The sequence below is a fragment of the Ursus americanus genome, chromosome 23 (assembly GCF_024610735.1).
Source record: "Ursus americanus isolate L20-20 chromosome 23, mUrsAme1.1.p, whole genome shotgun sequence".
Lineage (NCBI taxonomy): Eukaryota > Metazoa > Chordata > Mammalia > Carnivora > Ursidae > Ursus > Ursus americanus.
The window spans coordinates 15857044-15880792 of NC_142149.1; the positions used below are offsets into that span (position 1 = coordinate 15857044).

Genomic DNA, 23749 nt, shown 5'->3' on the forward strand with positions numbered 1-23749 from the left:
CAATTTGCTGTGTATGATTAGATTTTTTGGGGTTATGAGTATGGATTCCCTAGAAAGATGTATTGAGACATTACAGTAGAAAATATGATGATGATGAGAGTAACTATGTAATCTATACATAGGAAGCTAGACAGGACTTGTAATCTGAATGATATATGTGAATCTTGAAGATTTCACATGTTTCTGCCTTTCTTGTCAGGCTTTTAACTTACCTTTAATGGATTTCACATCATCCAACATTCTGTTCTGAAATACATTTCCAGCAGCTATAGGAAAAGGAACAATTCATGTCAAAAGGAAATGGTATGAACATTCCTTTATTTCATAACTTCAGTAAGACAACTATTTATAATTGAGTGAGGAATGTGTTCTCATTACTAAATTTAAAAAGAAGTTATGGAAAGGAAAACTGTCTCTGTGTGACAAATATATGTATTTTTTGGTAACTAGGAGATTGACAGCATAGGGAAACACTATTTTGGTGAAACAATCACTCAACTTCTTTTTTCCTCTGACTTCTCCCTTTTATTTCTCTTAATAGTCCCCTGCAGTTTCCTTCCATTTTTTCTTGGAATTTGGGCTGATTAATCACCTGACATTTTGATGGCAAAGCCAGGGCTGAAGGGTTTGGTAAATTGTAGACTAAATCTAAATGACAATGCCTTTTCCTAATCATTTTCAGTAATTTTCAGAAGGGCCTAAACAGGTAAAATTTTTATTCTTATTTTTTTATTTTTTAAAAGATTTTATTTATTTATTTGAGAGAGAGAGAGAGAACATGAGAGGAGGGAGGGTCAGAGGGAGAAGCAGACTTCCTGCCGAGCAGGGAGCCTGATGTGGGACTTGATCCTGGGACTCCAGGATCAGGACCTGAGCTGAAGGCAGTCGCTTAGCCAACTGAGCCACTCAGGCACCTGAAACAGGTTAAATTTTTAAAATGTTCACACGGGTCATGAAACCAAATTCCCTAGAAAGTCTTTGTGGCCTCTATGTAGCTCACCATCAAATGGCAGAGTTTCCTGTAGTTTTTTAAGTTCCTCATCTGTGAGCTCGATCCCCATGCTTCCCAGAACTTTCTCTAGGTCACTGACATGAACCTTTTTTCCTTTGAAAACACAAGAACATTAATGTCTGAGAATAATCATTTCATGAAATGGTGAAAAATTCATTCTCGCTATAATGCATCTCCCCCTATTTGAGGAAATGTAAGGGGAAAATGAAACATGTCTAACTACACAGAATTATGGGGAAATCACAAAATAGAACATAATCCCTTAATATTTACAAAAGGAAGGTCTCTTATTTCTGGGAACAAATCTGCCCTGCAGAGAACAAATTTGTTTTACAACTGGCCAGCAAATTAAGATAATGGAAAATTTACATATTCAGCTATCATTCACCATATTTATTATCTTGTGATTTGAATATGATTTTCTCTTCGTAATGATAATAATTTGACCATATCAAAGCTTTACAATATAATTGTAAATAATTGTACTATGTACAATATAATGATTCAACAGCTCTATACATTACTCAGTGCTCATCATGAAAAGTGTACTCTTAATCCCCTTCACCTCTTTTACCCATTGCTCCCTCCCTTCCTTCTGGCAACCATCTTTTGGTTCTCTATAGGTAAGAGTCTGTTTTTCTGATTTGTGTCTTTTTTCTTTGTTCATTTGTTTTGTTACTTAAATTCCACATATGAGTGAAATCAAACAGTATTTGTCTTTTTCTGACTGACTTATTTCACTTAGTACTCTACCCTCTAGATCTATTTAAAAGTACTCTCTTATAAAGAGATTGAGTGACATCAGCAAAAATAGCTGAGCAGGTTGCTTCATGGAACTCTCCCTGAACTGAGACAATAAATGAAAAAAAAACCTATCAGAATCAACTTTGTCAGAACTCCAGAAAATAGTCAAAGGTTTATATCAACCAAGTGAAATCTGAATCAAGAAAAAGGCAACTTACAGTAAGACAGCTTTGTGGCATTTTAACCCTCCTCCCTAAACTATTTTTGATCATCCATCCCTGTCAGTAAAACATTTTTTTTTAAAGGTTTATTTATTTGAGAGAGAGAGAGAGAGAGAGAGAGAAAGAGCATGAGCACAAGCAGGGGGAGAGAGGGAGAAGCAGGCTCCCACTGAGCAAGGAGCCCTATGTGGGGCTCAATCCCAGGACTCTGGTATCACGACTTGAGCTGAAGGCAGACATTTAATGGACTGAGCCACTCCCAGTAAAACATTTTCAAGCACAAAAATGGTAATCTCTAATTTACCTGTAAAAGGTTTTATTCCATCCATGTGCTTTTTCATTTCAACCTTCCCATGAACTGTAAGAAAATGTAAATCAAATACATACATGACATTCACTTGGAAATGCAAACTGGAAACACAGTAGCATTCATTGGCTACTGAATTTTATCCTACCCCTTCCCCGGTGATCACAAGTACATGGAAAATAATCACTCTGCTTATTATAAAAGTGTCTGTTTTAACAACTGCTTTGATCCATCGTCAAATAGCAAAACAAACTCTAAAGGTGTGAGATCAACAGTCACCGTTTTTTCATAGGACCTTATTTTTAGCTTTAGATATTGGAGAAGCAAATATGATTCCGATCAGGCTAAAGAAAACAAAATTTAAAATTGGAATCTATTATTCACTACTGTTTTAACTGGATTTTTTAAAGTATCTTTTTTCTTTACTGAGATCCTAATTACTATTTTGCTTTCATGTTCACTGACCTAGGCAGACCAGTTTTAGTCTTGATTTACATGATTTATGATTTACTTGAGTAAAATATTCATTTTGAGGTTAACTTCTCAACTCTAATGATTTGTATAATTTGCTCAACTTAATTTTATAAAAATTAATATTTAAAGAGATTTAACATAGAAACATATTAAAGTACAGGATTATCTCACACATAAATGATTTTTGGGATATATGTTTTGTGAAGAAAAAAAACAACCTAAAAAATTGTCACTATTGGTAAGTTGAAATATTCCTGATTTTTGTCAAATTTGAAATGATAAATTACAGTATGTAGTATGTAAAAACCCCTATACCATGAAAAATTTACAAATGAAGGTCCTAGATAACAAATACTTACTGAAGTATTGGAAGTATGTAGTGACTTACAGAAGTCATGTAACACTTACAGGTATGCATATAACAAATATTAAAACAGAAAACAGGAAAAATATACATAAGTTATTCATACGATTACTAAATCTAGACTAAATAGAATCTTTCTTCTTTTTCTTCTGGATCTGTTGAGGCAGGACATTCCAAAAGTTATTTCTATAGTAAAACCAGCTAGCTAGGTCAGGAAAGTATGAAAATATGTGTCAGTTTTATGGGGTCACTGAAGACTCTCAGAAACAAAGATGATAACACATACTAGGTGTAAAACTCACTATTTGAGTATATGCTTCCTTGGGTCACATTTCAACTAAATCTTGCCCTTTCCAGTAAATTCACATCTCCATCCTGACAGACACATTCTGAGAAAAACTTTGCCCTAAATGGAAAGTTCAAGGTCTATTTGTCCCCAGTAATATAACTTGGGCTCTACACTTGAGGCTTAATCTTTCAGAAAACTTCATTTTAAGCTCAATCCTGATGGTAACTCCCCAGATGACCAGATCACCAATAAGCAGTAATTTTAAAATTCTAACTCTGATTTAAAGAAAAAAGGATGAATCATGCAACATGTCCATTTTATTTCATGTATATTTTTTATCTAACAATGTTTTTCATTGTCTTGGTTGATTTTAAATTATTTTAAAATGAGGAGCAGAAATCAATGGCACTGAAAGTCCCAAATAATAGCTATATTTTCCCCATAATTCTGCTTATTTTAGCAATATTTTTAAAATTCCATCATAACCTCAGATACAAATAATTTTCTGTTATGAAAACTGGGGTTCCACATCTAGTCTCACTTTTCTTAATGGATACATCATTGCAAGCAAAGAAAATAAGACAATGAAGACCACTTACATATTTTTCTGGTACACTAATAGTGGTAAAAATTAGAGAATAAATTAAATAAATTAACAAAAATATACTTGAGGGAACAGTGTCTACCTTACATAATGATGGAATTAAATGGACGTTAATAGGATGAGCAAGTATTGATTCATCTAAGGTTATAAGATGGTCAAGTAATGTTCTAGACAGATACTTCTTAGCCCAACTGTTATGTTCTCAAACTAATATTTAACTTTTGCTTATTTGGTTTGAGAATTATTTTAGCCCCCATTGAGAATATTAGAACTTTGGGACAGTCCTCGGACCATGGAGTCTGACTCAGGAATGTGGGAACGTAATGCTGGGCATTCAGGCATTCCACATATTCAGGCCTGAGTGCTTAATGATCCTTTTCCCTTCCAGGGTAACTAGAAGATTCAGTCCTGTTCACCTGGTGTAGTGTAGGTCCCCTACACTTCACATTCCTCCTTTATTCTGCCTTTTTAAATGTCCTTGAAGATGGTGGGATGGGGACAGAAATGCTATTTTAATAATTTTCCACTTAGGGGTGGCTGGCTGACTCAGTTGGTAGACAGAGCATGTGACTCTTGATTTCGGGGTGGTGAGTTCAAGGTCCACACTGCGCCTAAAGCTTGCTTAAAAATTTTTAAACATTATTTCCCACTTTGGGCTATGCTCTATAATTTTTAAAAAATTTTCCTGTGTTAAAGTTTCTTCTATTTTATGCATTCCCATTCCTTCCCCCACAGCATTGTCTTTCTCTAATTCTGTCCCAGTCTAATAGTGCCCTTAGCCATACTCCAAGCAGAAATAAAATTGCTGAAAACGTCAAGGAGCAAAACATGTTTACTTACAGTCTGAGTCATCTTTAATGTGTCCATCTTCTTAATGCCAACTAAGAGTTTTCAGAGATTCTTTTAGAGAAGTCCATACTAACCAATTCAAATATATCTTAAATACTCACCATCAACTGGTAGATCATGTGTCAGATCATTAATTTCTTCTTCTGAAAGGTTCATCCCCATATTTTGCAAAGGATCATCCACTTTATTGACATCAATAATCTCTCCTGCGAAAAAGAAAAGAATATGGGGAAAATCTTACTGACTCCTAAATGTGACCATTGATAATATGGTGCATTATGATTATCAGCCTCATGAGAAAGACCAAGACTCAATAAAGTCCATTCATATATATCAAAGGAGTCAATAAGGATGTTAGAATTAGAACAGAAGTCTTTCAGGGGTGCCTGGGTGGCACAGTGGTTAAGCGTCTGCCTTCGGCTCAGGGTGTGATCCCGGCGTTATGGGATCGAGCCCCTCATCAGGCTCCTCTGCTGTGAGCCTGCTTCTTCCTCTCCCACTCCCCCTGCTTGTGTTCCCTCTCTTGCTGGCTGTCTCTATCTCTGTTGAATAAATAAATAAAATCTTAAAAAAAAAAAAAGAATAGAAATCTTTCAGGTGATTGGACAATTTTTGAATCATTTACACCAAAGGGTAAAATCAAAATATGGTTGACAATGAGGGTTTTTTTTTTTTCCTGAACTCCCAGATTAGATGCCTCAACTCCTGACAAATATCTGTAATCAAATTCTGTTTCCATTTATGTGGACGCCTCTGTTATTCAGACAAAGCTGCCTGCTGGAAACTGAAATCTTGGATAAAATGTAAAAAGCATTTCCTCAAAAGTACTGAAAAGCTGATAAGAGAGTAAGGAATTACTACTGCAAAATCTAATGAAAAGCAGAAACTTAGGGAAGTGAGCAGAACACTGTTATTGCTTCTGCTGGAATGGTATTTGTTCCATCTGGATTTGAATTGTAATGACGGCCTCATGGAGTGTGGGTGATTCTGTCCAAATGCCCAGCAGAAGCTAGTATTCCCTAGGAATGTGCTTCCATCCTTAGCCTCAAAGCGTTATTTCAATAATTGTCCAGGAAAATAGCTCATAATCAAACACAGAATGAAACAAATTACCTGACAGAGAATAAGCAAAAATAATAGGCCGCAGAAACATGTCACAAAAACTTCAGATTTAGAAATTATCAGGCACAAATTATAAAACTATTATGCTTACTATGTCTAAAGGAATAGAAAACAAGCTAGAAAGTATCTGCAGGAAACAGGACACAATACAAAATGACCCAGTATAGCTGAAAAAGAAAAAAACAATTTAGAAATGAAAAGAAGGGGGAAGGCGATGGAATGAGGGAGGAAGGAAACAAGCACCTATATGGGAACATGGAGGGGACCCTGAACCACATGGAATTCATCTTCCACCTACTAGTGAATCTAGGGCTGCAGGCAAGTCCTTGAGGCAACCATTGGCTTAGAGGTGCTGTCTCACTTTCCTGAGCTTAGTGGGCAGCTCAGGATGTCCATGGGGCATTCTTACTGGTGCACACCTCCTGAGCACATATGGCATCATCTACACCCATGGAGGCCCAAGCTAGAGCCAAGTGAGCACATCACCACAATGGTCTAATCTTGACTCAGAATAATGCAGATCTATAATGAATGTGGAAGATTTTGGTGTTAAATTAAAATTTGAAAGGATAGTCAATATTTCTGCACCAAAGAAAATAAGAAAAAATAGTGTGCTATATGCCTTCATTATATTGGGATTTTTAACTTGGCACGATAATAAACATGCATATGTGATAAGTCGTCTGATAAACTAAGTGGTTTCAAAACCCTAAGAAATCAATCTTCTCACTAGGAAATATGTTACACAGCAAATGGAAGATGGGGCAAAAAAAGAAAAACCAATATCCTACTATTAAAAATCACACCAAAAAGGTGTTTCCATAAAGAATAGCCAGAACCAGGGTAGGAGGGTGGAGGTGAGGAGCTGTGTGTGTGTGTATGAGGGCTGGGGAGTGAGGGGTTAGACCAATATTAAAAGATTATAAAGCTATTATACTCAAAGCAATTCAGGACATGAATAAGGAAACCAATAGAACAGAATTTAAATTCCCAAAATAGACAAGTGCCTATAGAAATCAAGTATGTAGTAAGGATGGCATCTCAAACTCAAGGGAGTGGTGACAGAATTTAAGTAAATAATTCTGGACAACTGTATAGCCATTTTCAAAAAGGTAAACTAGATCTGTATTTCCTGATGGAATGCAATGTGAAGTACACAGTATTACTTATCAAGTATTCTTAAAAAATGTTGAAACTAAAAAAAAAAAATTAAAAAATGTTGAAACTGAAAATAATTAAGCCATTTGAGCTGACTCCTAGTTTATAAGGAATACAGATGATAGAGGAACAAGATAGATGAGAAAACATCAAATTTAGTATGTGGGAAATTCTGTAAGACATTTGGCAACAGTTTCTTCAAAAAAATCAGTGCCTAGAGAAAAAGAGAGGGTAGAGGAACAGCTGTAGATTACATGAGATTCATGTGTCATAACAGATGCAGTGTGTAAAGCTTGTATGGTTTTTTATTTGAACAAACTCACTATAAAGAATATTTTAGAGATATGAAGGGAAATTTAAAATTAAACTATATAATGGTATTGCAGTTATGGAAAAAATGGTCCATATTTTTAAGAGATGCATACTGAAGTATGTAGGGACAAAAGGAAATGGGATTTGCTTTGAACTATTTCAGCCAGAAAAATTAAAAAAAAAAGAAGCAAGTGTAACAAATCTTTGTATTTGTTGGATCTAGGTGATAGATATATGTGAGTTCATTATATTACTCTTTGTACTTTTGTGTATGTTTGGAAATGTTCATTATGGCCAAAAGGTGGAAAGAACCAAATGCCCATTAACTCATAGTGTTTAAACAAAATATATACACATACAACAGAATATATTATTTGGCAACAAAAAGAAATGAAGTTGTACACCCATGTTCATAGCAGCATTATTCACAATAACTAAAATGTGGAAGCAACTCAAGTATCCACTGATGGATGAATGAATGTATATACATACAGGAGAATATTATTCGGCCTTAAAAAAGAAGGAAATTTTGACATATGTTACAACATGGTTGAACCTTGAGGACATTATGCTAAGTAAAATAAACTTGTCACAAAAAAATAGATACTACGTGATTCCACTTATGTAAGGTACTTAGAGTAGTCAAAATCATCCAGACAGAAAGTAGAATGGTTGCCAGGGGCTGGAGGCAGGGGAAAATGGAGAGTTTTTGTTTAATGGATATAAACAAAATATAAAGTTATATATATATATATATAATATATATAGTATTTATATATATTATATATCAATATTTATATATAAATATTTAAAATAAAATATAAATATAAATATAAAATATTTATATATATAAAATATAAAGTTGTAATTTTACAAAATGAAAAGAATTCTGGAGATGGATGGCGGTAATGGTTGCCCAGTTGCACAAAAAATGTGAGTGTACCTAATACCAGTGAACTCTACACTTGGCAATGGTTAAGATAATAAATTTTACGTTATGTATGTTTTACCACAATAAATTGAAAATAAAAAAAGAATGGAATACTGGTACATGCTACAATATGGATAAACCTGAAAACATTATACTAATTGAAAGAAGCTAGTCACAAAGACAACATACTATCCCATTTATATGAAATGTCCAGAATAGGCAAGTCTATAGAGACAGAAAATAGATTAGTAGTTGCCTAGGACTTGTGGGGTGGTGGGGGAGAGTAAAAGGGTGAGAGTTATAGGGTATGGGGTTTCTTTCTGGGGTGATCTGAGTACTCACTAAGTCCTTTGATAACTCTACTAACTATAATGATATTATAATTAGTCCTAATAAAGTAAATTATAACCCAAAAAGGAACACCCAGTGACTCACACTGGAATGACTTGGGGATAAAATGGGGACAAAGAAGAAATCGGAAGGAAGTAAGAAAACAAGTTTCCGTCTCCATCTCTATATTGTATATGAAACTGTCTTCCTACCATATCACTGAGAATTGAATAGACTGCAGTGGATTACAAGCTTACCTGAGAACATGAATTCCTAAATGCAAACAGGATAACAGTACTTCCTGTAACGTCAGAAGACAATGGACTGTGTGTGGGATAACTGCGAGAGCATTTGGTACTAACAACTGGTATAAGATTATTATAAAGTGTTTAAGTACAAAAGTCAGCAAACATTTGAGGCATCTGTCAATAGTGTACTATCACTACCCAGTATTGCTGGTCTACCTCTCATTTGGGGTAGAAACTCCTTTTATTTATTCCATTCAGTAATTAAATATTTATTACATACCTAATATGTAAAAGATACTTTGTTGGGAGAGGGATAAATATGCACACTGAAGGATCAGCCATAGTGTCTGCCAAAAGAAGCTAGCATTTTATAGAAGGGAAGAGTGGTACTCATTTGTAATACAATGATTTAAGTCAGAGTGAGGTGAGTAAAGGTTGCCTCTGAGGATTTTAGCTTATATTACTAGGGTCATAATGATGGTACCAAAATTGTCAAAGAGTATGAAAACAGGAGCCAGTGTTTCTCAACTACTGGACATGCCATTGGCATCTTCCTCAGGAACAATCTTCATCATGTAGAAAAGTCCTTTGAATTGCATGGCACTTAGTATCCCTGATACTTATGGAATTTAATGCTAACAGTGCCGACTCTTACAATCACTTGGTGACAACCATTTGTGACGATCAAATATGCCCCCAACATATTTCTAAAGGCCCCATGTGGCTGCTTAGGTCAAATACCACAATGAAAACTATGAACTCAATTTCTGACAAAATCTATGATGTCTGGGGGACGGTCATAGACATGTCCTATAGAAATTCAAATACACAATTCAATATTTGAATGAGAAAACTGATCTGAAGATATAAGTCTGAACATTTTCAGAATATAGGGATGGTGGGGGGAAAAGAAGTTTTTCTAGAGAGTGTTAAATGAAACAATGAATGAAGACAGAACTTCATTCTACTCCCTGGGATTTATAAAAATGAAGAAATAGGACTTACTTTTACATTAGGAATTAATCCTTCCTGAAGATCTACAAAATATCTTCTGAGTGCCAATGTCACTAGTTTTAGAAATTCTCATATGCATGTTCACAAGCACAAATTCCCTTCAAAGGCATAGTCATTTCTCAAATACTCACCATTAAGTAGAAGGTTTTCTGTCAGTTTTTCCCATTCCTTTTCTGGGAGCTTAATCCTCATTTCCCCCAGAATGCTGTCCAAATTACTCACATTAAGCTTCCCTCCTTAGGAAAGCAATAGGGATGGAAAATGAGAAAAATGAAATATTTCCAAAATATTAAAAATACATTCACCTGTATATTTTAAATTTAATTAGCCTGTGTTAATGATTAAAAAATAGAAAATATAACTCATGTCTTTGTATTATCATTTAACATTTTAAAAAGGACTATTAAGACTCATTTGACTTTTCTAATTATTCAGAAAAATTTAATAGGATGGATAAAACTAGAACCTATTTGCTTTTACCTTATCTTAGGACAACCTGCACAAAATGTGCCTAAGGTATAGTTTAGCACCTAGAGCTGTTGGACCACAGATCGCATTGTTCTAAACAAGAACAAGTAGTCATTCTCATTTGCCTGAACTCCCAGATCATTTCTGCTGAGCAATTGCTAATCCTTCACTTCAGTGTTTGCTGTGTAGACCTATATTTGATTTCTCAATTTAACATTTTTTCATTTTATTTCCACTCTCCCTGTCCCCAGCTTTTTTCTTTTCCCTGAATCTCTGGCCTTTTGTATCCTTTAGAAACCTCAGCATTGCTTATGATTCATAGTGAAAGAAGTTGCTGATATAATAAATTTAACATAAAGTTTTAGGATAGCATTTATTTCTATTTAGAGATGTGTTCTTCTGTGAGTTTTTAAAATGTCTTCTTAGTGCCAAATTAGTAGCTTTAGAGATTATTTCCATGACTTCACAAACCCAAGACTTTCTGAATGGCTCAATGCTATATTAAATGTTCAGTGTTAGTTTGCATGTTTGGTCTCAGATTTTTAAATTTCTTTTCTGTAATTTCAACCTGTTTTCCAGAAGAGTGTACGATTTGTTGATATTATTCATCCCCATCTCTTAGGAAATTGAGAAGAAGAAGACCAAAATTTAGTGACTCTTAAATGTGACCCAAATTATTAATTCCTATATAATATAGTTATAAGTTTGAGCACAAAAACAATAGCTAAATAAATTCTTTGATATTTAAAAGATGTTCAATAATAGAGTTGGAATAAAATCTCTTCCCTTGATCAGTCCATATAGGATTAAAGAAAATTGATGAACTGCTCAGTGAAATACAGTTGTGGGGATAACAAATTTCATACTTCCATCTAATAAGTGTGATTTTTTTGTTGTTGATGATACCCAGAGAAATTTTTCTTTTTCTGAGTAAATTTCCTCAACCATTACTAATTTTTTTTGTTTTTCATTTTTTTTAAAGATTTTATTTATTTATTTGAGAGAGACAGAGAGAGAGAGAGTATGAGCAGGGGGAGGGGCAGAGGCAGAGGGAAAAGCAGACTCTCCACTGAGCAGGAAGCCCAATGTGGGGCTCAATCCCAGGACCCCAAGATCATGACCTGAGCCAAAGGCAGATGCTTAACTGACTGAGCCACACAGGTGCCCTAATTTTTTGTTTATTAATCACTCTTCAGACTAGACTTATTTTCTTTCTTGCCGCAAACTGTAAACCTTCTATAAATTATGGAACTTCATCCCCCAAGATATAATGTAGATTGTCCACAAAAGTACAAATGGATTAAAAGAAGCATAAATGTGTTATCGAAATATTTGAAAGGTGGCAAGTTTCAAAATTTAATATGTCTTTTTTTATTTTTAAAGATCTTCATTGCAAAGCAAAGGAAACCATCAACAAAATGTGAAGACAGCCTAATGAATGGAGAAGACATTTGTAAATGAACTAGTAAGGGGTTAAAATCCAAAATACGTAAAGAACTCATACAACCGAATACCAAAAAAACCAAATAATCTAATTCAAAAATGGGAAGAAGACCTGAATAGATACTTTTCCAAAAAGAACATCCAGATGGCCAACAGACACATGAAAAGATGCTCGGCATCACTCATCGTCAGGGAAATGCAAATCAAAACCAAAATGAGATATCACTTCACACAACTCAGAATGGCTAGTATCAAAAAGATAAGAAATAATAAGTTTTGGTGAAGATGAGGAGAAAAGGGAGCCCCTGTGCACTATTGGTAGGAATGTATATTGATGCAACCACTCTGGAAGATAGTAGGGAGGTTCCTCAAAACACTAAAAATAGAAGTACTATATGAGCTAGTAATTCCACTTCTGGGTATTTATGAGAAAAAAAATGAAAACACTAATTTGAAAAGATATATGTGCCACTATGTTTACTGCAGCATTTTGTACAATAGCCAAGATACGGAAGCAGACTAAGTGTCCACTGGTAGACGACAATGGAATACTACTCAGCCATAAAAAAAAGAATGAAATCTTGTCATTAATGACAATATGGATGGACCTGGAGCGTATTACGCTAAGTGAAATAAGTGAGACAGAAAAATACAAATACCATATGATTTTGCTTACACGTGGAATCTAAAAAACAAAACAAATAACACCAGACTTATAAATATAGAGAACGGATGGTTGCCAGAGTAGAGGTGGGTGGGGGATAGGTGAAACAGGTGAAGAAGATTAAGAGGTACAAGCTTCCAGTTATAAAGAAAATAAGTCACAGGGATGAAGAGCACAGCATAGGGAATATCATCAATAATATTGTAATAACTTTGTGTGATGACAGATGATATCTATACTTGTCACAGTATTTCATAATATGTGTAGTTGTTGAATCACTGTTATACACCCGAAACTAATATATGTTAACTATACTTTAATTAAAAATAAATTAACTAAAAAAAAGGCCTTCATGCCATCCATTAGCCTATTCTGATAAATCAATCAGCTTTAAGAAAGTTACAGATCAAAATCTCACCAAAATGATATGAAGATTCATTAAGGTAATAGAAAAGCCATCATTTCACAGAGTCAGACTTTATATCTCCCTAAAGTACAAATCTACTCCCAATAATTTAAAAAAGTATGTGAATTGAAACAAATAAGTCCACTCTTCATTTATGGGCACCTTAAGACAGTTATTGCTGGGTCTCTAGCATGCAGAACACTCCCCATTCATTTATTCTTTGTGATTTCTCATTTATTTCCATTTAACACCTTTCAAAGCCTCCGTTTTTTGTTAATTCCCATTTAAAACTTTAGGACTTACAATGGATTCAAGAATAATAGCCAGCATTTCTCAACCATGGTCATAGAATTTCTGACTAGAGCCAACTGATTCCCAAACTAAAAATGAGATGACACAGTTGGTATTTCTTCTTAAGATAAAACAGTAACACCTTCTAAAAGATTTTTTTGGACAATCTTTCATTTTCACTTAGATAGGAAATAGAATTGTTATAGAAATTCTCACCATCGATTGGCAGACTGTTCACCAACTCCCTATGTTTCTTATCTTTGAGTTCTCTCCCCATGTTTCCTGGAACTTTTTTCATGTCATTGACATCAATCTCTCCTTCAAAGTAAAAGAAACGAAGACTTCTGGCATTATTGTGAATGATATCATGATTCCATATAATTAAAACAAAAATTGTCGGGGCGCCTGGGTGGCACAGCGGTTAAGCGTCTGCCTTCGGCTCAGGGCGTAATCCCGGCATTCTGGGATCGAGCCCCACATCAGGCTCTTCTGCTATGAACCTGCTTCTTCCTCTCCCACTCCCCCTGCTTGTGTTCCCTCTCTCGCTGGCTGTCTGTATCTCTGTCGAATAAATAAATAAAATCTTTAAAAAACAAACAAACAAACAAAAAAATTGTCTTTGCAGCATTACAGCCAACTGCTGGATGAAAAGAGACCCAACCTAACAAATGGGCCTTTGGGCCTTCAGAAGGATAAACTTTCTTGTTAAGTCTAGTATAATCTCCGAATGATAGGCAAGGCAACAGAGCATGCAATTATGAGTATAAACTTTGCAGGAAATTAGAATGATACAGAGATTGCTGATCTAAACAGTTTTATCAGCACTTTTACAACGTTATTTTGAGATTACCTCTAACTTTACCAAAATCCCCTTCACTGTTTACTGTGTTGAACTGGAGTTTAGCTTTCCCATCATAAAGGAGGATATGCTAATTACTGGCAAAGACTCTAGATAATGACTTTGGAGACAACAAAGAGCATTGAAGTTTTATTGCTAAAAGTTCTGATAATCTAATATCTAACTATAGGCGTTTATACATAAACATTTTTTTAAAGAAGTGTAGAGACAGATTTTTAAAGTCCATACGATCACAATGTGGAAAGAGCATTATATTATAACTTAATGAAAATAATCTGATCCTCAGATTTCTAGTAGCATCTTTCTCTTAGGTGTTATTCTAAGATGCTACCTGTAATAGCTTTTACTGCATCCATTCCATCTGTTAAGATACTGACACCAAACTTCCCATTAGCTGTAAAAGAAAAGAAGAAAAAAAGGCTTAGTTGGGATCCAGAAAAAGACAGCTTTAGAATAAAAACATAAAGTACCTAAGCTGTGAAAAAACTCCAAGGAGAGTCCAGTATTTCCACTATTTGAGTACATTTTCAATTCTTAATTTCAGGCTTTCTAGGATTCAGTCTGTATTAGCAAAATGGACTCTAAGAGTCTAGGAAAAACATTTTGTGATGCCACACTAGTTCATAAATTCTTAGGACAATTCATGCTATCCATGTTTTCTCTACAAACTTTCAGTTCTGGCAGGAACACAAAACTTTTACCGAGAGTAAAAGAAGTAAAAACCAGAATTCTCGTTTCATCTCTTTTACTAATGTACTCTCTGTTCTTTTTAATCAGTGTCCGTTTCAGAATGGCTGGTGACTAATTATTACTCTACCACTGCAGCAATAGCTATTAGTTCTTTATTACTCTAAATGATTATTTTTTTCTTATTCTTTTCTGCTTATTTCAGTTCATCTCTTGATTCATCTTCCCACACTCATTAATTCTCCATTCATTAATTCATACATAAAGGGAAACATATTAGCCTCACTCCAAGGAAGACCAAATAATGAAAATTCTTAGGGAACAAGGCTTTGAAAGAGCTCCACTCCCCGCCTGTTCCCTCCAGTGGCTTCCAGGCTACTAGTTTTCACTGCAAATATAGAATGTTATTTTTCAAAACTATTATGGAGCTGTAAGACAGAGGATGGGAATAGGGCAAGTTAAAACATCACAAAGCTCACTATTCTTATGGAGATTCGGTCTTTAAAAAAAAAAAAAAATGTTCCCCAGACTACAGCAAATCTTTGGATAATGTCCAGTCCTGAAAATGTTAATTTTGATAATTTTTGCCAGTTTTCTCAATGCATCTATGGAGGAGAGAGGTTTTTGGTGGCTCTTACTCTGCCTTTTATCTGACAACCCAGATAGTTTCTAAACTAACTAAACTAGGTGAGAAGCTAAAAATTACCTTATCTGACAATTATTGATAGCACCACCTAATTATTTTTTCCTGATAGCCCAGTGAAACTTAAAAGCATAAAGAAAATAAGCAAATGCTAAATACATCTTTTTCATTGGTACACAATAGTACTGGAAAATAAGGAATGATTTAATAACAATATCTTTTGGGGAAAAAACCTCACCCTATTAGAAGGGTATGAAACCCATGGCAAAGATATAACTAAATAGCACTTGAATCATATGAAAAAAACATATTTACATGCAAGAGGCAGTATTCAGTAAAATGTTTCTAGGTGATATTTCTTGATCTCATGGGATTGTGCCCAGCTAAACATACTCTATTTTAGTTTGTTTAAAGTGGGGATTACTCTGTGATTCACCACACCTCAATCCTAATTAATATTTTTGTTAATACCTATAATTCTGACCCTGAATCATGAAATCTGGTCCAAGGATATGGTGGTCCATGCCTATATATAACTAGAAAAAATGTCATACATATGGGCTGAAACCCTGTAGCCTTTTTCCTGTGAAAGCAACATTCTCAGCTTCAACTAGAATACTAAGAATTGTGATATACTAGACATTAAGCTCCTTAGGTAAAGGACTATGTTTATTATATTAATTGTATCTCTAGCACTTAGGATAACACCTGATATATAGTGCTCAGTAAATATTTGCTGAATAAATGAATAGTGAAAAAGTACCAACTTTAGATTAATATGTTGAGAAAAAAATCATTCTTATAATTCAGCTACATAAGTCGTATAAGTCGTATAAAAAAATATCAGACTCTGGGAAACAAACTGAGGGCTTCAGAGGGGAGAGGGGTGGGGGATTGGGATAAGCCAGTGATGGGTATTAAGGAGGGCACATATTGCATGGTGCACTGGGTGTTATATGCAAATAATGAATCATGGAACATTGCATCAAAAACTGAGGATGTACTGTATGGTGACTAATATAACAAAATAAAAATTATATAAAAAAATTTCAGCCTCAAAAACCAAATTTTCACAAAGTTACAATGATATCTAAATCACTCACCATCAACTGGTGGAGTTGGTGTAAGATCATTAAGTTCCTCAGTTGTAAGTTTGATTGCCATGTTTTCAAGAATAGAGTCAAGGTCATGATCATCGACTTGCAATCCCATAAAAAAGAAAGACATGAGTAAATTAAAATAAAAGTCAGAATACAATATTAATTCCTACATATAGTGGTTATTAATTTCATCAGAAAAAGAGGTTGAGGACACCTAAGTGTTTAAGGAGAGTCATTAATGGACTAAAATTAATCTATTCATTTACAATCTATACATCCAATATTGAAGATAAGCTTGCATAACTATACATTGAAATAGGGCTGAGAAACCACTCAGGTTAATTTTTTTTTTAAGATTTTTTAAATTTATTTATTCGACAGAGATAGAGACAGCCAGCGAGAGAGGGAACACAAGCAGGGGGAGTGGGAGAGGAAGAAGCAGGCTCATAGCGGAGGAGCCTGATGGGCTCGATCCCATAACGCCGGGATCACGCCCTGAGCCGAAGGCAGACGCTTAACCGCTGTGCCACCCAGGCGTCCCACCACTCAGGTTAATTTTGACAGCAAAACAGTGAATCTAACAGTTTTTAATGTAAATATCCATACAAATCGAGTTCAGTTTGGTCACTGTATTTCAAGATATACTATCTTAAATTTTTATAGCTAGTTCTAAATTTTATAATTACTACATCCAAAATTGAGGTAAACCTAAATATTTAAAACATCTTTTAAATAAAAAATATATATAAAACAGAATGTGATTTAATTAATAGGAACATATATATTAAAACTAATTATGGAAATATACATGAGAATGGCAGGAAGCAATATTTAATAAGAAAAAAAAAGCAAACCACAAGAATTTCAATCTGACTCTTCAATTTGCATCTCACTCACCTTTTATATCTTCTGGACAAGTCAGCAACCTATTCTTATATATATTTCTACTAGCTGTAGATGGAAGAAACACACAATTTAGGTCACAGAGAAAATATCTAGACAAGCTAAAATAATACCAAATATCCAAGTTCAGAAATAAAGAGCATAAAATAATTTGCTCCTAAAATTTACCTAATATCTTCTAGAAATAAAAAAACAAAAAATGTAAACAAATTCTTAATATGTATGGCAAATCTATCAATTCTTTAGCACCTGAGACAATTATTAATACCTACCATGCCACAGCAAAACACTTCCATATGTTGTATTTTTTCTGAGTCCACCTTTTTTTCCCTCTACTAGTATAGCTCTACATCCCTCCTCCTCCTCCTGTTTCCTAGAGGTCTTAACCAAAGGCATCTCAATGGAATGAAAAATAACCATTAATTTTCTTTATTCCGAATGGCAAGAATTATGAGAGATGAGCCTCTTGATTTACATGTTTTAAATGGCAATTTATGTATTCCTATATATTAAAAATAATCATCTTTAAAATTATGGATATTTTTAAACTCTAACTTATAAATGATCTAAAATAAGCAGAGTATTGGATAATAAAATAATTTAAGGACATAATTTTAATTCCCTGAAGATTCTACCCAATACTTGCAATTCTGAAAAACTCCCTTGATGACCATATTAACTTTCTTGAAGCCAATATGAACTCTCTTGAAGACTATTCTGATATTTGAAATGCCCACCATTAACTGGAAGTGACTTCTCCAGCCCCAAGTGTTCTTTAGGTGAGGGCTCTATCCCCATTTTTTGCAGGATATTATCCAGCTCACTGAGGTCAACTTCTCCTCCTTCAAAACAAAAGAAGTAGAAAAAGATAACATTTTTTAAATATCATAATTTCAAATTATTAAAGAGAAATAAGGCATAATGATATCTGCTAAACAACAAGTAGTCAACTGCAGACACAGAGAATGAATAGTATTTCTTTAACACTGGTAAAAGAGATGCTCCCATAATGATGGTTATAAAGTAATATTTCACAATTGAATAAGGTTCATATAATTTAAAAATTATTAGAATAATAAAGATGATTGGTACAAATAACTGTTTAATATAGGGTATGAAATTAAGCTAGAAATCAATAGCAACAGATACTAGAAAAATCCTATAAGTTTGGAAATTAAAGAATCCTTCTCTAAATAAATCATGTGTCAAAAAAATAAACCACACTGGAAGTTAGAATGTATTTTGAATTGGGTAACAATAATATTACATATTAAAACTTGCAAAGGTGTGCTCAGAGAGAAATTTACACTCTTAAACGCATGTAGTAGAAAAGATGAAAAGATCAATAACCCAAGGTTCTGTCTCAAGAAGTTAGAAAAGAACAGCAAGTTAAACCCCCCAAAAGGAGAAGAAAAATAATAAAGACAAAAGCAGAAATTACTGAAATGAAAAACAAACTTTAAATAAAATGAATTCAGCCAATGTTGGGTTTTGGAAAGACTAATGAAAGTGCTAAATGCCTGCACTAATACTGACAAAGGAAAAAAAGAGAGAAAGCACAAATAACAGATATTTCTAATGACAAAAAGGACATCACCAAGAATAGCCAAGACAAGCCGAAGGAAGTAAAACAAATGTGGAGGATTTACGCTTCAGATACCAAGACATATTAGAGCTATGTTAAGACAGCAGTGTACTGGCACGACGACCAACAAATGGACCAAAGAAAAAGAACAAAAAGAATAAAAAGCCCAGGTATAGCAACACATTTATGGTCTTTCATTTATGAAAAAGTTAGCCTTAAAGTAAAGAAAGGATCATCTTGTCAATAAATGGTGCTAAATATCCATTTAGAAACAAACTGAGGGTTACAGAAGGGAGGGCGTGGGGGGATGCGGTTGCCGGGGGATGCGGTTGCCGGGTGATGGGTATTAAGGAGTGCACGTGTTGTGATGAGCACTAGGTGTATACGCAATTAATTGTTGAACACTACATCAAAAACTAATGATGTACTATATGTTTGCTAACTGAATGAAAAAAAAAGAAAAACAATAGTGACCCTTATCCCATATCATATAGAAAAATCAATTCTGAGTGGATTATAGATCTAAATGTGAAAGGAAAATAACAAAACTCCCAGAAGATAAAATAAGAAAAGTTTTCATGACCCTAGTGTATGCAAGGATTTCTTAAACAAGCCCCCAAACACTCTAACTATAAAAGAAAAGATTGACTAATTCAACTACATGTGAAAGAGAAACTTTTGTTCATCAGAAGATAAAATACAACAGGAGACCCTGTGCAGTGCCACCAACACCCTGGCAGAGAAGCTGAGGTCACCATCAAACTTGAAATATTCAAGTAGACACAAAATTCTTTCCGCAGTACAGATAATCAAAGTGCATTGTTGTGGGTGATGGTACCATTGGTAAAATGTGTCTTCTGATATTCTACACAATAAACAAATTTCCGTCTGAGTATGTACCAACTGTTTTGTTTTTTCAGAAGATTTTATTTATCTGGGAGACAGAGAGAAAGAGAAAGAGCACGAGTGTACATGCATGATGCGGGGGAGCAGCAGAGGCAGAGGGAGAAGCAGACTCCCAGCTGAGCAGGGAGCCCAACGTGGGGCTCAATCCCAGGACCCCGAGATCTTGACCTAAGCCAAAGGCATACGCTTAACTCACTGAGTCACCCAGGCACCCCTGTGCCAACTGTTTTTGATAACAATGCAGTCACAGTTATAATTGGTACAGAGCCATACACTCTTGGGCTTTCTGATACTGCAGGGCAAGAGGATTATGACAGAGTACGACCACTGAGTTATCCACCAACAGATGTATTTCTAGTCTGTTTTTCAGTGGTCTCTCCATCCTCATCTGAAAATGTGAAGGAAAGGTGGGTGCCTGAGATAACTCACCACTGTCCAGAGACTCCTTTCTTGCTGGCTGGGACCCAAATTGATCTCAGAGATGACTCCTCTATGACTGAGAAACTTGCCAAGAACAAAGAGAAGCCTGTCACTCCAGAGACTGCTGAAAAGCTGGCCCATGACCTGAAGATGGTCAAGTATGTGGAATGTTCTGCACTAGCACAGAAAGGCTTAACGAATGTATTTGACCAAGCAATACTGGCTGCCTGGAGCCTCTAGAACCAAAGAGCCATAGGTGTCCACTGATATGAACATCTCCCCGAGTCCTTCTGCACAGCTGGTGTCAGCATTGTACTAAAAGCAATGTTAAATCAAACTAAAGATGAAAAATTACAGTTTGTTTTTGCAATCATGACCAATGCCCTGCACCTACCCCCATGCACTTGTGTGAGACAAGGTCCAGGGGTATGGTCCCTCCTCCCCTCTTGATACTAGTTAATCTGAGTAATTGTGTATTGTCAGAAAAGTGATTAGTACTAGTTTTTGTTTTTTTGTTTCGAAAATATTTTTTTGTTTAAAAGCGAGGTATGCTTGCGATGACTCTGTAACAGACTGATTTGTGTTGTTGAACCTGCTCCCAGGCTCCATCCACACTAGAGAATAACCTGGAACATCTAGGTTGGGTTTTTTCCCCTTTTTGGTGGGGGAGAGAGTGTGTCTGTGTGGGGATGTTTTCATTTAGTCATGTTTTTTAAATTCATTAACCATTGGACAGCCCTTAAGGGAAGGAGGATGGACTGATTTCACATTCCACTTCCTAGATCTAGTTCAGAACACTTATTCCCCAACTGGTGCTCTTAGGAAGGAGTATAGTAAATGCCTCAATAATATACTTTGAAAATTGCCTTTCTCTCCACCCCTGAGTAGGTCCAGTACTTGATGAAACTCATGAAAGTGGGTAGAACCTGTTTTACCCCTCTTTTTTTCTAGGGTGCACTATACATGTGACTGTGACTTTCAAGGAAATTTTTTGCCATTTGCTGATATTTTTTTAAGTTAATTTCTAACTTCTTTCACTGACAAATGAAGAAAAGTGCTGTACCTTCTGAAATACACCAAATGGACTGAGTATTAATTTAAAAATATTTTTCCCTGTCAAAAAAAAAGAAGATAAAATACAAGTGAAAGGTAAAATATACAGTGAAATATTTATGATTTATAAAACCTGCAATGGACTTGTATCCAGAATACATAAAAAACTATAGATAAAAGACAATAAAAACATTCAACATGGACTTCCAGGGAAGATGGTGAAGTAGGAGGATCCTTAGCTCACCTTGTCCACAGATATACCTATATACGTCCACACATCAGTGTAACTAACTCAGAAAATGACCTGAAGACTGGCAGCACAGATCTTCCACAGTTAATTGAAGAGAAGTTGTTACATTGAAAAAAAATATGGTAGGAAGGCAGAGATGTGGTTAGAACCAAAATTCCAGGAAGACTAACCACAAATGGGAGGGACATTACAAGCACGGACAAGGGAGAGGAATAGACCTCATACCAGGCACCCGAGACATGGGAGGCTGGCACCGTGAAGATGAATCCCCATAACATTTGGCTTTAAAAACCAGAGGGGGGGCACCTGGGTGGCACAGCGGTTAAGTGTCTGCCTTCAGCTCAGGGCGTGATCCTGGCGTTATGGGATCGAGCCCCACATCAGGCTCTTCTGCTATGAGCCTGCTTCTTCCTCTCCCACTCCCCCTGCTTGTGTTCCCTCTCTCGCTGGCTGTCTCTATCTCTGTCGAATAAATAAATAAAATCTTAAAAAATAAAAAATAAAAACCAGAGGGGTTTAACTTTGACATTTTTACCATCAGTGGATCACAGTGAGAACTTCAACAAAGAGATAGAAAACATAAAAAAGAACCAGAGATGAAGAACTCATTAACTGAAATTAAAAACACACTAGAGTGAATAAATAGACTAGAGGAAGGAGAAGAACAGATCAGCTAGCTGAAAGACAGTAATGGAAAGCAACTAACCTGAACAGGAGAAAGAAAAAAGAATAATAAAAAATGAGAATAGGTTAAGAGAACTCAGTGACACCATCAAGCATAATAACATTAGCATTACAGGGATCCCAGAAGAAGAGAGAGAGAAGCGTGTAGAAAATTTATTAAAAGATATAATAGCTGAAAAATTCCCTAATCTGGGGAAGGAAACAAATTCAGATTCAGAACAAAATCAACCCCAGACATACAATAATGAAAGTGGCAAAAAAACAGTGTTAAAGAGAGAACTTTAAAAGCAGCAAGAGAAAACAGTTATATACTAGGGAAGCTCCATAAAGCTATCAGCTGATTTTTCAGCAGAAACTTTGCAGGCCAGAAGAGAGTGATTCAAGTGCTGAAAGGAAAAAAACCTGCAACCAAGAATACTCTATCCATCAAGGCCATCATTCAGAATAGAAGGAAAGATAAGAGTTTCCCGGACAAACAAAAGTTAAAGGAGTTCCTCATCACTAAACTAGCCTTGCAAGAAATGTTAAAAGTAATTCTTTAGAAAGGAAAGGCCATAATCAAGGGTAAGAAAATTAGGAAAGGAAAACATTTCACAGGTGCATACAAACATAACAAAAGTAGTAGATTAATCACTTATAAAACCAGTATGGAAGTTAAATCACAAAAGCAGTAAAATCAATTATAGCTATAAAAATCAGTCAAGAGATTCACAAAATAAAAGGATGTAAAGTATGATAAGATTTATTTTAAACATGGGACAGGGTAAAAATGTAGTGCTTTTAGAATGTGTTCAAACTTAAGCAACCCAGTATAGACTGCTATATGCATAAGATATTATATATAAACCTAATGGTAACCACAAATCAAAAACCTTCAACAGAAATGCAAAAAATAAAGAGAAAGATGTTCAAGCATATCACTGAAGAAGGCCATCAAACCACAAAGGAAGAGAGCAAGAGAAAAAAGGAACAAAGAAGAACTACAAAATCAATCATAAAACAAGTAACTAATGGCCATAAGTGCATACCTATTGATAATTACTTTGAATGTAATTGGACTAAACACTTCAAACAAAAGACATGGGGTAATGAAATGGATAAAAAAACAAGACCTATCTATATGCTGTGTACAAGATACTCATTTCAGACCTAAAGACATATGCAGATTGAAAGTGAAGGGATGGAAAAACATTTATCATGCAAATGGAAGTGAAAAAAAAAAAAGCTGGGGTAAAAGTTCTTATATCAGACAAAATCGACTTTAAAACAAAGGCTGTAACAAGAGACAACAAGGACATTACATAATGATAACGGGAACAATCCAATAAGAAGGTAAAATAATTGTAAATATTTAGGCACCTAACATGGGCACACCTAAATACATAAAGCAACTATTAATAGATATGAA

General features: G+C 35.0%; 1 protein-coding gene, 1 long non-coding RNA gene and 1 pseudogene across 2 annotated transcripts in view; 1 reads left to right on the forward strand and 2 right to left on the reverse strand.

The window, feature by feature from the left end:
- EFCAB13 (EF-hand calcium binding domain 13) overlaps nucleotides 1-23749 on the reverse strand; it is a 201090-nt gene that overhangs the window by 55359 nt on the left and 121982 nt on the right. The window contains exons 33-37 of the mRNA XM_087854723.1: nucleotides 18181-18285; nucleotides 17440-17491; nucleotides 16544-16650; nucleotides 13468-13569; nucleotides 10111-10215 (exon numbers count right to left, since the gene is read on the reverse strand). Of these exons, the coding sequence (XP_087710849.1) occupies nucleotides 10111-10215; nucleotides 13468-13569; nucleotides 16544-16650; nucleotides 17440-17491; nucleotides 18181-18285 (471 nt within the window). The remainder of the gene's footprint in view (nucleotides 1-10110; nucleotides 10216-13467; nucleotides 13570-16543; nucleotides 16651-17439; nucleotides 17492-18180; nucleotides 18286-23749) is intronic.
- On the reverse strand, nucleotides 213-2336 carry LOC148107939 (uncharacterized). Its single transcript, XR_015721269.1, has 3 exons — nucleotides 2282-2336; nucleotides 1001-1105; nucleotides 213-266 (listed from the first exon to the last, which is right to left on the reverse strand). It is a non-coding gene; the product is annotated as an uncharacterized LOC148107939 (long non-coding RNA).
- LOC123803163 (cell division control protein 42 homolog pseudogene) lies at nucleotides 18365-20626 on the forward strand (annotated as a pseudogene).